The sequence below is a fragment of the Amblyomma mixtum genome, chromosome 4 (assembly GCF_055824585.1).
Source record: "Amblyomma mixtum isolate Tamu chromosome 4, ASM5582458v1, whole genome shotgun sequence".
Classification (NCBI taxonomy): Eukaryota; Metazoa; Arthropoda; class Arachnida; order Ixodida; family Ixodidae; genus Amblyomma; species Amblyomma mixtum.
The window spans coordinates 82,852,876-82,867,975 of record NC_143015.1 but is presented as its reverse complement, the minus strand read 5'-3'; the positions used below and the strand labels follow the sequence as shown (position 1 = coordinate 82,867,975).

General features: G+C 45.3%; 1 protein-coding gene across 1 annotated transcript; it reads right to left on the bottom strand.

Moving 5' to 3' along the window:
• Positions 1-250: 250 nt before the first annotated feature.
• LOC149347215 (uncharacterized) lies at positions 251-14,861 on the bottom strand. Its single transcript, XM_089541524.1, has 8 exons — positions 14,786-14,861; positions 8,906-8,952; positions 7,932-7,967; positions 4,960-5,053; positions 4,210-4,436; positions 3,968-4,015; positions 3,333-3,368; positions 251-277 (listed from the first exon to the last, which is right to left on the bottom strand). Exons 1-8 carry the CDS (start codon positions 14,859-14,861, stop codon positions 251-253), a joined length of 591 nt encoding a protein of 196 aa, XP_089397650.1.
• Positions 14,862-15,100: the final 239 nt, after the last annotated feature.

Genomic DNA, 15,100 nt, shown 5'->3' with positions numbered 1-15,100 from the left:
AAATTCGGGATTCATATTGACCGCAAAGCCTCTCTGCACAAAAAAAAAAATTGGCGGAGGACATGCTCAGGGAAAAAGCTGCCAGTTTGCAATATACACAGGAAGGACTTTAATTACAGTTGGACCATTTTGCTTCATCATCATCATCATCAGCCTGACTACGCCCACTGCAGAGCAAAGGCCTCTCCCATGTCTCTCCAATTAACCCTGTCTTTCGCCAGTTACGGCCACCGGACGCACGGACCACCAACTATCTAGCACGTCCACCCTTGTAACCCTATCGGTAAGGGGCAGAGGGGAATGTATAACAGGGGGTCAGTGCTCAGAAGCAGGACAATAACACCGCTCCCTCCGGTTAGTGTACTTCGCCAGTTTTGTTATGTATGTTTTGTTAGGAACTTTCAAGTTCTGGCGCCAGTGCGCAGGCGCAGTACAGTAACCGGAGCAAGGGGCATTAGTGTCCGGCGTCTGCGCACTGACTCCCTGTTATTTCCCCCATGCTCCTAACTGATAGGGCCACCCTATTATAAATGTCTCTAATATGTGTTCAAAGGGCTGTAAGTGCTTCAGGATAAAGTAAAGAAACGCTTGCTTAAGGTCATCGTTTTCAATACACCGTCATTATCAAACCAGCAAGGCCTAATGCAGATAAAAGTTATCTCGCGCCTTATGCGTCCAGCCTATCTGGAAAAACTTCCTTACCTCCAATACTCACATTATTATTCATTGCTCCCTGCTGAGCTTGTTTTCGCTTGCAATAACCTCCGCTATCGTCAGGGTCGATTGGTTAATTATTGATCGGATAACATGCACAGTGCCTGTCCATTTCATCTTACAGATCAAGCACAATCTCCCCGCCCTGCCTCCACAGTTGTACTTTTGCGTTAAGCACACCACCTGCTTTCCCTCATTTGCATTGCTTCTATGACTGCCTTTACTTGCTCTTTCTTTACAGTAGGTTTTTCTGATTGTTGTGCTGTGTTGGCTCTCTCAATATCGTCCTGATTGCTTCTGCTAATGCATATTTTTGTATAGAACTATATATTATTTTTGCCAATCTCTAGTTTCCTCTTCACCTTTTTAGGCTACCTGCGTCCTTTAGATCATGCACAATTCTCTGCATATTTTACTGTCTTATGTAAGTTACCTTACACGTATTATTTTGATAGCTTGGCTAGTTTTGTTCTGCACGCTGTGCTAGCGGCTTAATGTTCTGGCGCTTCGTAGTCAGATGTGTCGTCTGCTGAGAGAGGTCAGCGGAATCCTGTATAAGAGCAGTACCGCCTATATCATTGAGCGTTGCGTAGCGATATCTGCAAAATTATGCTTCATTGCTCGATACTGATTTCGTCCTCGGTTAAAGCGCAATATTTGTTCTCCAGCGAGATCAAAATTTTTCCTAGTTTCCCTCTTTCCCTTGCTCGTTGATGGTCCTCTCGCTTGCTAGTTTGTTCCGTTCCCTCCTCAAGTACAGTCTAATCCGAGACTTGCCCATACTGTGATCACTGCAGCGCACCATACCGAGCACCTCCGCACCAAGCACGATGCCAGGGTAAGCGCACAAAATGGAGTCTACTTCATTTTCGCTCACGCCATTCCGGCTCTTCCATGTCCCCTTCCCGTTGCCCCATTAACCGAAGAATGTATTAATGATCCGTAAGTTATTTCGTTCCACGAACTATTCTAATAACTCCCTCTTGCTAATCCTACAAGCTATCGATAGTGACCAACTACCTGGTCTCCTGCCTGCTGCTTTCCGACCTTCACATTAATATCGCCCATCAGTACAATGTACAATGTTTTTACTTTAATCACTGCCGATTGCACGTCTTGATAAAAAAATTCGATGTTATGGTCATCAGGACTGGATTTAGGCGCGTAGGCCTGTACCACATTCAGTGTGTGCGTTTAGTACGCTTCCAACTGCCATCGTAGCGTTAATGCTATACAATTATTCCCAGCTACATCCGTACCGTTCAAGAATATCACATATAACTCTCGTCTGTCCTGCTAAAGCACAATAGCATAGTACGTCCCTCCCTTTAGCACGTGCATGCTTCATCGGTCCTCCTAACCTCGTTAATTCATACGACATCCCACTTAATACCTGCTAGAGCACTGCTAGACTAGTCTCAGTGGATATAGTTCTAGCTTTAAACTTTGCCAGTTTGTTTCCAATTTGTCCTCCGCATCCGTGATATCAGGATGAACGATTTATGCGCCTGAACAAAATTAACAACGATGTGAACAAAATTTGGCCGCAATATTTTATGGGGCTCTAATTTTGCGTTAGCACTTGGCTTCAAAACTTTTTTCGTCCACACTCCCAGGGGTCACCTGTGGCCAAATTCTGTAACGGTCCATTTCCATGGCATTACATGCTCGCTGCTCCCATTGCCGTAGCGTATTAGAGCAGACCTCACGCTGGTCGTGACAGGAACATGCCCATGATGCCACATGGTTGCATAAACGCGTTTCGAAGCCATGTAGCACTGGCGAATGGATGCCGACGGCGACGAATGACGGAGTGCAACGACGCATTTTGACACACCTGACCAGCTTTACCGCCACTGCTCCGGTCTCGGGAGAGGGCCTGGGTGTCACTTGTGAAAGAATTAGCGCAATGTGATGCGTGTGACCCCGCCGAACTAGATGCGGCTGCACGGGACTCGTTTGCGGCGGCGGAGTCATGACCGGACCGGCTCTCACTGTGATTAGCCGTTTGCAGTCGTATACCTGCTGTTGCTTTCTTGTCACACTGATGTCAGGGCAAAATCAAACGCCATGTGAAATGAATCGCTGCAGAATACGGCCCTTGGTTAGCAACTCAATTTTAAGCTCTGTTAACAATAAATCCCATTCATGTTTTTCTAAGCGTTAAAGTGTATAGCGACAGAGCGTCAACGCTATGCGTTGCACCGTAGGTAAGATATGGATGATCCATGTTATTTAAGGCACCTTGAAAAATGAAGGAAGAGGAGTAGAATTGCAAAAGTAAAAGAAAAAATCTTGAATACAATACATGGCTTTCTATGAACAAATGGTGCCGGTGCGTTAATTACGCACTTGCACCCAAGGTTTTAGCATGTGTCTGAAAATTTTTTACTTGTGTGCTGAAGAAAATTGAAGGAAGTTCGCAATCCTACTGCATTAAGTTAGGTCGTTTAGTAATTCTTATACGCTATTAATGGTAAACCGACCTCCGTCTATGTACAATCGGAGTGGACGGCCTGTGTTGTGAAAATAACTGTTCACGCCTATTAGCCAAAAGGTCAGTAAACACCGGAAGACGTCTGCAGATGTAATGTAATAGCAGGCATAAGTTTACTTACGTTCAACGTCTGGAAAAACTGATCGATCACTTGGGCCTGCGGACAAACATTGCGCCAGAAAATGAAACACCTTTATCAAATCAACGAAGGAGCAATGGACAACAATTTATTGCTCACAAAACCAGGCCATGATATACAACACAATAAAATCTAACGAGCTAAAAGAAGCCAGAATGAAAAAAGACGACAGGATATCTGTATGCACTTGTCCTCAAGTCAATTTTCGTTGTGTCGTCTTTTAGTGCTAAGCCTTCAAGCACTTAAGTACTGAAGCGATAAAAATAAATGCTAACAGCGAAGTCCGTAGGCACCGTACTGCTCAAATTTCTTTTTATGGCCCCTGTACCATGTACTATCGGGGACAAAAGTGCTGTACTACACGCGGGGATGGGGGGGGGGGAGGGTGCATTGGAAAATTGAGGCGTTTTGGCGAGCTAAAGCACGAAACATTGAAAGGAGCCAAGCGACATGCCTGCTGATAATAAAGGTCACGCATTGCTTGTCTCGAACCCAGATGCCGCCTGTAGATGGCGTTGCAACGCAGTTTTCCGTTGCTCCGGCTCCCGCCGAGTGGAGTACAGCACCTTTGTCCCCTATCATGCCTTAAAGCTGTGCTTACTAGGAATATGCCATACCTGATTAGCCTGAGTACCGACACAAGTGGACAGGGTAGAGTCGAGGCACTGCGTAGGTGGAAGAATGTCAGAAATAAAAAATCACCTACAGGCATTGTACGACATATAAATCGTTAAAAGTCAACATTTTTTTCCGCTGCTACTCCAAGCAACAGTTCAGCTTTTCAACCTTCAAGAATTTTCTAGCTTTAGACGCGAAACTGACAATCAATGTGATTGGACCGCGAGACTGAGGCACCTACCGTTCCGAAGTTAAATGCGCTGGGAAACTGGAAGGTCACGGGTTCGCCGCACATAATGTCCCCATTAATATTCAGGCTGCTGCAGTCTATGGACGGCATCAGAGACGCGGCGGCGTTGGAAAACGGTGAGAAGGGACCGCCGAGTATACTGCTACCAAAGTTGAACATGGCACCTTCAATACTACCAAGGGTCTTGCAGAGCTTGAAAATGTTGTCCACCATAAAACCTGGAGAGACCACGAGAAAAAAAGCGGCACATTTGGAATATGCGATTTACGGCAATACCGTTACGGAGGAAAGACAGGATGGGGTTGATGTTTGGTGATATTGTTCGTATTGGTCTGCAATATGAACAACATAGTACGGGATGTTGTCAGTGTATCGGAGAATCGCCATTAGTGCGTACCTATGCTGCTTTAATAACAGCGTTGGCATGTAACCAGCAACTAGCGCACCAAATCAGCACCGGAGTGCATTGCATCCAGATAAATGATTTGCTCATGACTTTAGCCTAGAACTTTGTCATTTCAGTACGAGAGATGAGGGTGGGCCTGATGAGCTTCTCGCTTTGTGGATCCTTAATTAGGGTGATGAACAGATTCCTACTTCTGTTGGCTGAAATAGCTTTTGCTTGGAAAATGTTGTAAGCCGCTTAATTAAAGTCAGTAGGCCTGCCGTTATTCACAGCACAAAATGCGGCAGAATTAAAATGTATACTGTGCAGTATATGGTTGACATAAGATTACTTACCCATCCCGAGGCGCTTGAAAATTGTCGTCACAAGTCCTTGAAGAAGGTGGAGCTGATTTGCGACGTCCATTTGCGACGTCCCGTTGATGCCGCACTAAAAAAGCCGAAAGCGATATCAACTCCTACTTTTCGCTTTGTCGCTCAAAAACTGACGTTAAAAACAGATAGCCCTTCTACACACTTGGTAAGGTTTCGTTCCTGTAAGCGTGAACATTGCTGACGCAGCAAACGGTTGCTCTGCACTAAATCGATTACGGAAGGCAATTAAATGCGTCTTTGAAAAATGGTGCTTTCGAACATAGCCAGCATTTTTAATGCGCTTGAAAACTGTTTAAAAACAAGGTTTACGAGTCATAAGCCGCGTTTACATGAATACGACAGCAGCCATCGCATTTCCTAGCGTATCCCGTAGAGCCGATGCGCTACTGTTTACACGTACAGCATCAAGTCCGGTGGGACAGTGACCCTTCGCCCATGGCACGCGGCAGAGAGGTACAGTGACCCCAATCTTGAGCCAAGTCTGCTTTGTTATCCGGCGGGAGAGTATTGTATAGGTACGACAAGAAGGAGGAGAGACACCTCCAAACCTGTTTCCATTCACCGCTGAAATCGACTTGCCATTCTAGATCTACCCCCATCTGGCGCATTGATACGATACGCTTTCCTAGCGCATTATCACCGTTTACATGAATACGATGCGCTAAAAAGTTGATGCGATGCGCAGCTGTCGCATTCATGTAAATGCGGCAATAGCTCACCTAACCGTGTTATATCGCAAGGAAAAAAATACCCGAGTGATGGTAAGCGATAAATCAAACACATATGCTCAGAAATCAGCCTGCAAACTAAAACGATGCATGTGCTCTGTGCTTAAAAACCTTTGTTCGCCAACCTGTGCTCTTGAATGAATTCTCGAATTGTTTGCCACGTCCGTGGATTAGAACAAGCTGCTGGCAGGCTCAAGAGAGCACAGAGCTCGCGACAAAAGTATTACGAGATGCAGCGTTCGTCAAAGTAGAAGCCTGGTCGAGTTGGTAGGTACTCCTTCTAACAGAGCGCAGGCAAGACAAGGACGGCGGAAAGAAACGTACAAGACGAGTGCTGTATTGTACTTGCTCGTGTTGTGTGTTGCTTTTCGCCGTCCTTGCGCTGTCTTAGAATGAGCAGCACTCGTGTCTTACAATCCCGTGTCTGCAGCTTTTCCCGTGCCAAAGGATATAGTCGATCTTAATTACGTTAAATCTTGCTTAGTGTGGGTGGCTACAACATAAGATTAACCGCTAGCTAAAATTTAATCTGCGATCCATTCGCTCGCCTGTCGTGTTCATCTACAGTAATTTAAAGCGTAGTTTTATTAGCGAAGGAATACAATTTGAAAATATTTATGCATTTTACTACACGCTCATGCTTAGTTCGCATGGTGCTTAGTTCGCTTATAGCTCAGTTCACAAGATTAGTACCTTCTGCATTCTTTGAGAGGGGCTGTATGTGCGGGAGTAAAAAATTGCCCTCAGTTTCTAGTTAACTCCTGTGGAAACCGCTGCGGTGAGTTGTCCTCAGCTTCTAATATTTCATTGTGTTCCCTAGATTTACAAACTACGGACCTGAAAGACTGAGGTACATGGCCTCCAAAAATTAGTGAACATACGGTAACGCTAAGCTTCCTGTCTGTAATCAAGGTTCGAAAATGCAAAAGACCAGATCACCTTATACCGAAGTAAAGAAAAACAACACAGGAATAAAAAGCAATCTTTGGAATTTTTTGCAGCCATTACGTCAGCTGATTCAAATACTAAACATGTCATCTGTGGCTTCATCATGATAAATCAAAATTTTGTGACAACATTTCGCAATTTCCTTTCAAAATACCCATGGGGACCCTTTACTGCACGAGTTCATCTGTTCCCAGCTGCAAAGCATACGTCTGATCCAGTGCATTCTCTATGTGAACCTATATCTCCTCAAAGGCATTTGTTGCTGCACATACTGACGAAAATTTTAACTACGACTTCCTGCCTCTCCAATCGTGGAGTGATTTTAGCTTCTCTAATGCTCACATCTCAAGTGAATTTTATTCTTTAATATCAGCAGCTAACAAGAAAAATTAGCTTATGAGCATTTGTTCAGGCGGAGGCGCTATCCGCAATGACACTACACATTTGCGAGGAGAAAATCACAATTTGAACAAAATAAACAACAAACACTCACTATAAGCATGCTCTCCGCAACTTCAAGCACGCTGCCCTGCGGAGGATAAAGAAAAAAGTTGCTTTATCAGATGAAATTATTTTTGCCAGTGCCCTTGAAGAACTCTCTCTGCTCGACAACTTGCAGCTATGGTAGGCAGAAATGAAGTCCTGCATGGATCTCTGCTAAACACGCATGCGTTTTTTGAAAAAGAAAGTGATGAAAACTCAATCGAATTTTCATTGTTTGTAAATTCCCATATTCAGGTGTTTGAAGCTTTCTTGGTGTTTGTGCGGCCGTAAAGTGCAACACTGACTGCTGAAGAGTCAGGGTTCCACCTTGAATAACTTTTCCGTCTCTCTCGTTCAAAGTCGTGGCGTTAGTGATCACGTCGGCAGCGTTGGAAACTCCGTGACCTCCACCATCAGGGGGACAGCAGTGTTCTGTAGCCTGAGAGGTCCGCACATCTTCGTACCAAGAACGGCATGCAGCGGTATGTGCTGTATTTAGTTTTTGATGCGATAACATTTAGGTTTTCTTGAAAAACCATCGGGTTTCTTCATACGAAATCCCTTTACTTGTCGACAGGGTCGTAGCGTCGTCAGCACAGCCAAGTTTGAAGATCTGGATACTACAATGTTGCAGTACCTTCCAATGGATTATCGTATGGAACTATACTAACTTGGACATTCTTTCACCTGAATCAAACTATTCTACCTTATTTCACACACTGATCTCCACTAATCCACAGGACGCTTGATGAACGGAAAATCTCCATAACTTACTTGGCCATGGCACAGGTCTTGAGGTTGTTTCAGGCACTGAAAAAGCATGAAATTTCTATTTGTGTAAGGTTACACAAGCATTTTTTCAGGTTTCTTTCTTACACATACAAAAAAGGTGAGCTGAGCGAAAGAGGAGTTTTTTTTTTCTTCAGTAAAAATCTCACTACTAACCAAACCAAAAACATTTCTCGTTCGGAGATGACTTCATGCGTGGACAGTCACTAAAAGCTTGATCAAAAAAAAAATTTTTGAATACAGTTTTTCATTTCCACTGGAAGAGAAAATTAGTCGTGAGGAGAGCCGAAAACTTTTACCCTAAAAAAGATTTTGTGTGCTGTGACAAATAGCATGTAACTGTAATGCGCGCAAACATTTTGAACAAGACATAAAAGCGCTTCAGCAAGGCCAGGCGAAACCTCCTCCGCTTGTTGTTACTCTAATGCAAAACCTGGCAACGTCTACGGCGCAGTAATGACGGAAAATGCTAAGGACAAAGATTGGTGACTTGCCTGTGATGTTAACTATTTCCATTTGTTAATTATGCTTATGAATGAGAAAGAAGTCAGCAGATTAAGTCCAAAACAACATTAAGGGCCTTCTTTCGTTTTTTGCAATTTAGAGCAATCAGTGCCACATTTGTGGCCCACAGAAGACTGAAACGTATGCCCATGCGTTTGCGTTCATTTTGTACATTGTATGCAAATGTCAAGCTTCGACGGAAAGAACGCCGGAGAAACTTCATTGTCGGTTTATTATCACGCTGGGTGCTGCGGACAGGTTGTTAGGGTTCACACTGTTTTCTGTTCCAGTGATCAAAATGAGCGTTCACTTTCTTTATTTAGCCGCCAAATGATATGAAAAATGAAGGAATGATGTAATCCCTGAAGTCTATATAACCGATTTTAAGGAGAAAAAGGCAGAATATTTCTAAATGAACTATATTCTTCGCTTCGAGCACGTGGCAGTGAACTCACCTCACCAAAGTGTAAAATATTCGGGAAGGTGATTTCAGTACATGATTCTGCAAAAAACATAGAGAGAAAAGGGAAAAATGAAGGTTGAGTTTTTTACGAGCGAGCAGAAAAATTAGGCTAGAAAATCTTGTCGCCTGCTCTTTCGTATGATCCTATTATTTTTATTGTGTATTCAATCGCTTTACTTTTGGCTTTTTATTCTACTGGTTCATTTTCCTTTTTATTTTAGACATATGAGCAGCCGCATTACCAACATGTCGGTTTAATAGATGCATTGCAATAAACAAATAAATGCATATTTGTTTTACACAGCATGAAATATGATGTCAATCAAATCACAATAGGCTGCTAAAATCAAAACATTGTAAGAGCTAGATGGCATATGCCTTGGGTGCCCTATTCTGATTAGTAATCATTAGTGGCATGGTGGTACCACTTTCTCCTATCAGCGGCCTTTTACATATAGATCATATCATATATATATATATCTAATCATATTGTAACGTGCTTCCATAGAACCTCGACGGAAGAAGCAGAAGATGAAGGACCAGCAGAGAGAAAGGAAGAGAAAGAGCTGAAGGACGCTGGTAGGCTTCCTGCTTCCATCCTGCTCCGACCGATCCCCTCTGTGAATAACCCCCCGTGCGTGCTAAGCACGTAACATTTCCCTCCTCATTGCAGAACATTGCAGAACATTTGAAGCTCTTAAGCTGCGTCGAATTACCCCTAAATTCGGAAGATTGGCCAATGTCACCTCTATAGCCAGTGTTGAAGCCTGTCCTCCAAATTCTATGGCTGAAATTATTCGAGAGATTGTGCGCGAGGAATTGTCCAGATCCCGGGACACCTTCTGCCGCACAGAATATCTGCGGCACAGTTCTGCACCGGAGGAAGATGTTGCCGCCCTGTCGACTCCGTGGGCTCAACCTAACGGCACTTTGCCCAAGGACGATCGGAACATTGCCCAACGTTATGGCCACCAGCCGGCGGAAAGGAGGCCCACCTACCCAGAAGACGTTGTTCGTCAGCAGCGAGATCCTGGCTCCAGCCAACGTCGCGACTTTGTTCGCCAGGACTTTTATGGCGGTCGCTGGCGCTCTCAACCTTTGTGCTACCGGTGTGGCATTGCAGGGCATATCGCTAGATATTGCCGCCGTCGTTTCCCGACTTCTCAAGACTGCCAACCCCCAGCGCCTACTTACGGACAAGTGCACACCGCGCAGCAGCGACCCTCAACGTCCGCTTGGGACCCATACCGTCCGAGCACTTTGCGGAGTTCATCACCTGCATCTGACCGCAGTGTGACGCCGCCACCTCAGCGCCAACGGCGGTCACCTTCTCCTCGACGTCGTGCATCCCCTCCGCCTCCGGGAAACTAGGAGGCGCGGCCAATGGAGGTGAGGCCGCCGGCGAGTCGATGACGTCCAATATACCTCTGCCCGTGTTTATGTTGAAGAACAAGCTGGAAGTGTTTATTGATGGTGTGAAAACAATGGCTCTTGTGGACACTGGTGCTACCGTATCCGTTATGAGTTTGAGTTTTAAGAACCGTTTAGGTAGGAAAGTTATGTTTAGTGGTGACCGTGCAGCGTTATTTCGTGGTGTCGGTGGTGAACCTTTGGTTCCACTTGGTGTGTGTGCTTCGGATGTTGTTATTGGTGGTCTAACGTTTAGAACAGAATTCGCAGTGTTACCACGGTCAACGCATGATGTGATTCTTGGAATTGATTTTCTGCAAGAGTGTGGTGCAACTTTAGACTGTCGTACGGGAGAAATTGCTTTGAATTCTTCACTACTTTCAGCTCTTGTGGATAACTCGACACCGGATTTTGGAGCATTTGCGGTGGAAGAAGACACTTTTGTACCAGCTTTCTCCGCAGCATTCGTGCGGGTTTCCTCTATTCACAATCAGTGCGAATCTTTTGAAGCTGTGGTAGAGCCTACGACACTCGCCTGCTCTAAGAAGAGTATCGTCGTGCCTCGTTGCGTCGTTCCCGTGGTGAGAGGCCGTACTGAGCTGTGGACAGTGAACCACTCTGAAGAGCCAGCTGTGTTGCCCCGGGGCCTCAAACTCGCCCGTTTCGAGGAAGGTGTGTCAGGTTCCGTCGCGACGTTAACCAACTCTGTCAGTGAGCAGCACGTGAAAAGAGATATGGAGACCCAAGTTAAGGCTATGATTAATCAGGCTCTTCCCACAACCGAGCGTCGCACTCTAGTGGAACTCCTTCTGAAGCACGTGTTCGTGTTCGACTTTGCCAAAGACGATTCTACACCACCGCCTACCAGTCGTATTCATCACACGATCAACACCGGCTCCGCACCTCCTATACGCCAGAAGCCCTATCGAGTCTCAGCCACTGAACGTAAGTTAATAGATGACCAAGTTCAAGAGATGCTAAAGCGAGGCATAATTCGAGAGTCTTCAAGTCCTTGGGCAGCTCCAGTTATCCTTGTTAAGAAAAAAGATGGCACATGGAGGTTCTGTGTTGACTACCGTCGCTTGAATACGGCCACGAAGAAGGACGTCTACCCGCTTCCACGTATAGATGACGCAATTGATTGTCTGCACTCCGCTTCATACTTTTCTTCTATTGATTTGAGATCCGGCTACTGGCAAATCCCCATGCACGCTGCAGATAGGGAAAAAACGGCATTCATAACACCAGACGGACTTTACGAGTTTAACGTTATGCCTTTCGGATTATGTAACGCACCTGCAACATTCGAGCGGTTCATGGATACAATCCTGCGTGGCCTTAAGTGGCAAATTTGTTTATGTTATTTGGACGACGTTGTAATTTTTGGCAAAACGTTTAGTGAGCACAACAGCCGCCTGGATATTGTGCTTGATTGCATGGAACGAGCTGGCCTTATCCTCAATTCCAAGAAATGTCATTTTGGGAACCGTGAAACAATTGTTCTTGGTCATTTAGTTGATAAAGAAGGTGTTCGACCAGATCCAAAGAAAATTGAAGCTGTCAAAAGTTTTACGGTGCCTCAATCAGTGAAAGAGCTGCAGAGTTTTTTAGGACTCTGCTCGTACTTTCGACGCTTTATAGCTAGTTTTGCGGACATCGCTTACCCACTGACGTGTTTGCTGCATAAAGATGCACCGTTCAATTGGACCAGCGAATGTGACGCAGCTTTCCGACATCTGAAATTTCTTTTGACCTCGGGCCCCATCCTACGCCACTTCTGCCCATCTGCACCAATTGAAGTGCACACTGATGCAAGTGGTATCGGTATCGGCGCTGTACTTATACAACGCCATGGTCACGATCAGCACGTGGTAGCATATGCCAGCCGGTCATTGAGTAAGAGCGAAAGAAATTACACGGTTACTGAGCAAGAATGTCTCGCCGTTGTTTTCGCTGTACAGCGCTTCCGCTCCTATCTGTACGGGAATGCTTTCACCGTCGTGACCGACCACCACTCGCTTTGCTGGCTAGTGAGTCTTCGTGACCCCTGTGGCCGGCTTGCTCGATGGGCTTTGCGCCTACAAGAATTTAATTTCACTGTGGTGCATAAAAGCGGCCGTAAACACTCAGATGCCGATTGTCTTTCCCGTTTGCCGCTTCAAACGACTGATGACGACGCAGACAACTTTGATGAATACTTGGCGTCACTTTCACAAGCCTTCCCCGATCTTCAAGTTTTCCGAACTGAGCAACGCAAAGACCAAACATTAACCTCTTTGTTTGATGCCGCTCAAGATTCTGTAAAGAATACTTTTTGCATTCGCGACGGTTTGCTTTATAAGAAGAATTTCGCTTCTGGAGGAGCACGCATGCTTCTTGTCGTACCCGAAAACCTACGCATCACAGTTCTTGAAATGATGCACGACGACGCCACGTCTGGGCACTTGGGAGTGACACGCACACTCCACCGCACACAGCAACGATTTTACTGGCCTAACATGCGTTCAACCATCCAGCACTATGTAGCCAGCTGTGTGCAATGCCAGCGCTTTAAGCTGCCGACTTCAAGTCCACCTGGCAAACTGCGGCCAATCACACCTCCAACAGCCCCGTTTGAGCAAGTTGGCATTGACCTCCTTGGACCTTTCCCACGGTCCTCGAAAGGAAATCGATGGATTCTTGTGTGCGTAGACCACTTAACCCGTTATTGTGAGACAGCCGCGATACCAGCTGCTACTGCGTCTGAAGTATCTAACTTCTTACTTCGTTTCGTAATTCTTCGGCACGGCCCTCCTGCAGTTCTCATTAGCGACCGTGGACGCCAATTTACAGCGGACGTTGTTGAAGAACTTCTCCGACTCAGCAGCTGCAGTTTTCGCCACTCCACGCCATATCATCCCCAAACGAACGGTGTGGTAGAACGCACTAATCGGACGCTCACCACCATGCTTGCTATGTACGTCGCTGCAGATCATAAAGACTGGGATGGCGTCCTCCCGTTCGTTACTCATGCATACAACACAGCGCAACATGAGACAACTGGCTACAGCCCCTTTTACCTGCTCTATGCTCGCTCGCCTCGCTGTGGCCTTGACACCATTCTACCATTTTTCATCCACGACGAACCTTCTCTTGCGACCACACTCTGCAGAGCTGAAGAAGCTCGCCAGCTTGCCCGCGTTCGAATTTTATCTTCGCAAGAGCGTTCCAAGAACCGCTACGATGTCCAACACCAAGAGGTTTCTTATGTTCCTGGTGACATTGTGTGGTTGTGGAGCCCTCTACGCAAGCGTGGTCTGTGTCAGAAACTGCTATCCCACTACACTGGACCGTTTGTTGTGTTGGAGTGCATTAGTGACGTTAATTACGTTATATCGCGACTAACTGCTAGTGGTCGACGGTCACGCCAGTCTCAGGTGGTGCATGTAGCCCGCCTCAAGCGATTCCATCCCAGGCGGTCTGTTTAACTCGCCCGACGGGCTTCGTCTGCGAGGAGGGAAATGTAACGTGCTTCCATAGAACCTCGACGGAAGAAGCAGAAGATGAAGGACCAGCAGAGAGAAAGGAAGAGAAAGAGCTGAAGGACGCTGGTAGGCTTCCTGCTTCCATCCTGCTCCGACCGATCCCCTCTGTGAATAACCCCCCGTGCGTGCTAAGCACGTAACAATATATATATATATATGTATATATACCCTGCTGAAAAAAAGTTCTATGATGCAATAACCTCATAGATCATTCATCATAGAATATCATACAATCTGTATGATATGTCATACAGATTGTATGATATTCTATGATGAATGATCTATGAGGTTATTGCATCATAGAACTTTTTTTCAGCATATATATATATATATATATATATATATATATATATATATATATATCAGAGTGCAGCTAAAATGTGGAGGAGGAGACGAGCTTAAAGCATGCATCCCTGAAATGCGGCGTTGTTGAACACAAAATAAACCACCATAGAAACACCTCCTACTAAGAACAGGGCACGGAGCCATGTAGATCTCTAGTTGAAGCACACAGTACAAACGTTTCTGCCATCGCAGAGAGCTTTTTCATTGTTTCTGAATGAGAACTTACGTTAAGACACAAATTTTCTCGTAACAACAAAATTTTTGTAGTCACTACAGAAACATACTACATACTGCAGAAGAGTGCTCCTGAAAAACTGCAGTAGTATACAGAAATCGCAAAAATCAGGCGAAAACTCTGCTGTTACGACCAAACTACAAAGGATTTTGTCGTAATTTTGAAACGGTTTTATTCTGTTTCTCGACTAGAATTTCTCCACAGCAAACTAAAATTCATGCAAAGCACTTCATATACAGACAGCAAACCACGATAGTAGAAAGTGAATGATTCTCCCGAATGAAGGCAGTTGCTTCGCATGAAACTAAACATATATCTAAAGGCAACGCAGAGTGACAATGGTGGAAAATATTCTCACCATCAATCGCCGACGCCCCGGAGACCGCCGCAACCAGAAGCACCGCTGAAAAGGCCATGGTCTTGCGTGAAATCATTCTGAAGGCAGAGGCAGCAGTTCAACTAACAGCGTGTGTTGGTGGATGATCAAACTGCGTTCTTAGGACGGCTGCTTACAATGTCACTTATATAAATGCTCTTACAGATATCAAGTTTTTTTTCTTGTCGCATTCGGCATGACGAGAAAATTAGAATCTCTCATGATTACTTTCATGACGACCTGAGTAGCATCGACGTCCAGAGAGCTTTTTCAATCAGAAGTTTCATTTATTCATTT

Excerpts from the sequence above, each read along its gene's own strand:
- LOC149347215 (XM_089541524.1), bottom strand. The coding sequence starts at position 14,861 with ATGATTTCACGCAAGACCATGGCCTTTTCAGCGGTGCTTCTGGTTGCG. Across the intron at positions 7,968-8,905 it reads ATATTTTACACTTTGGTGAG|TGCCTGAAACAACCTCAAGA; the intron begins GTGAGTTCACTG and ends ATGCTTTTTCAG. Across the intron at positions 5,054-7,931 it reads AAGACCTGTGCCATGGCCAA|TGCGGCATCAACGGGACGTC; the intron begins GTAAGTTATGGA and ends CGGCTTTTTTAG.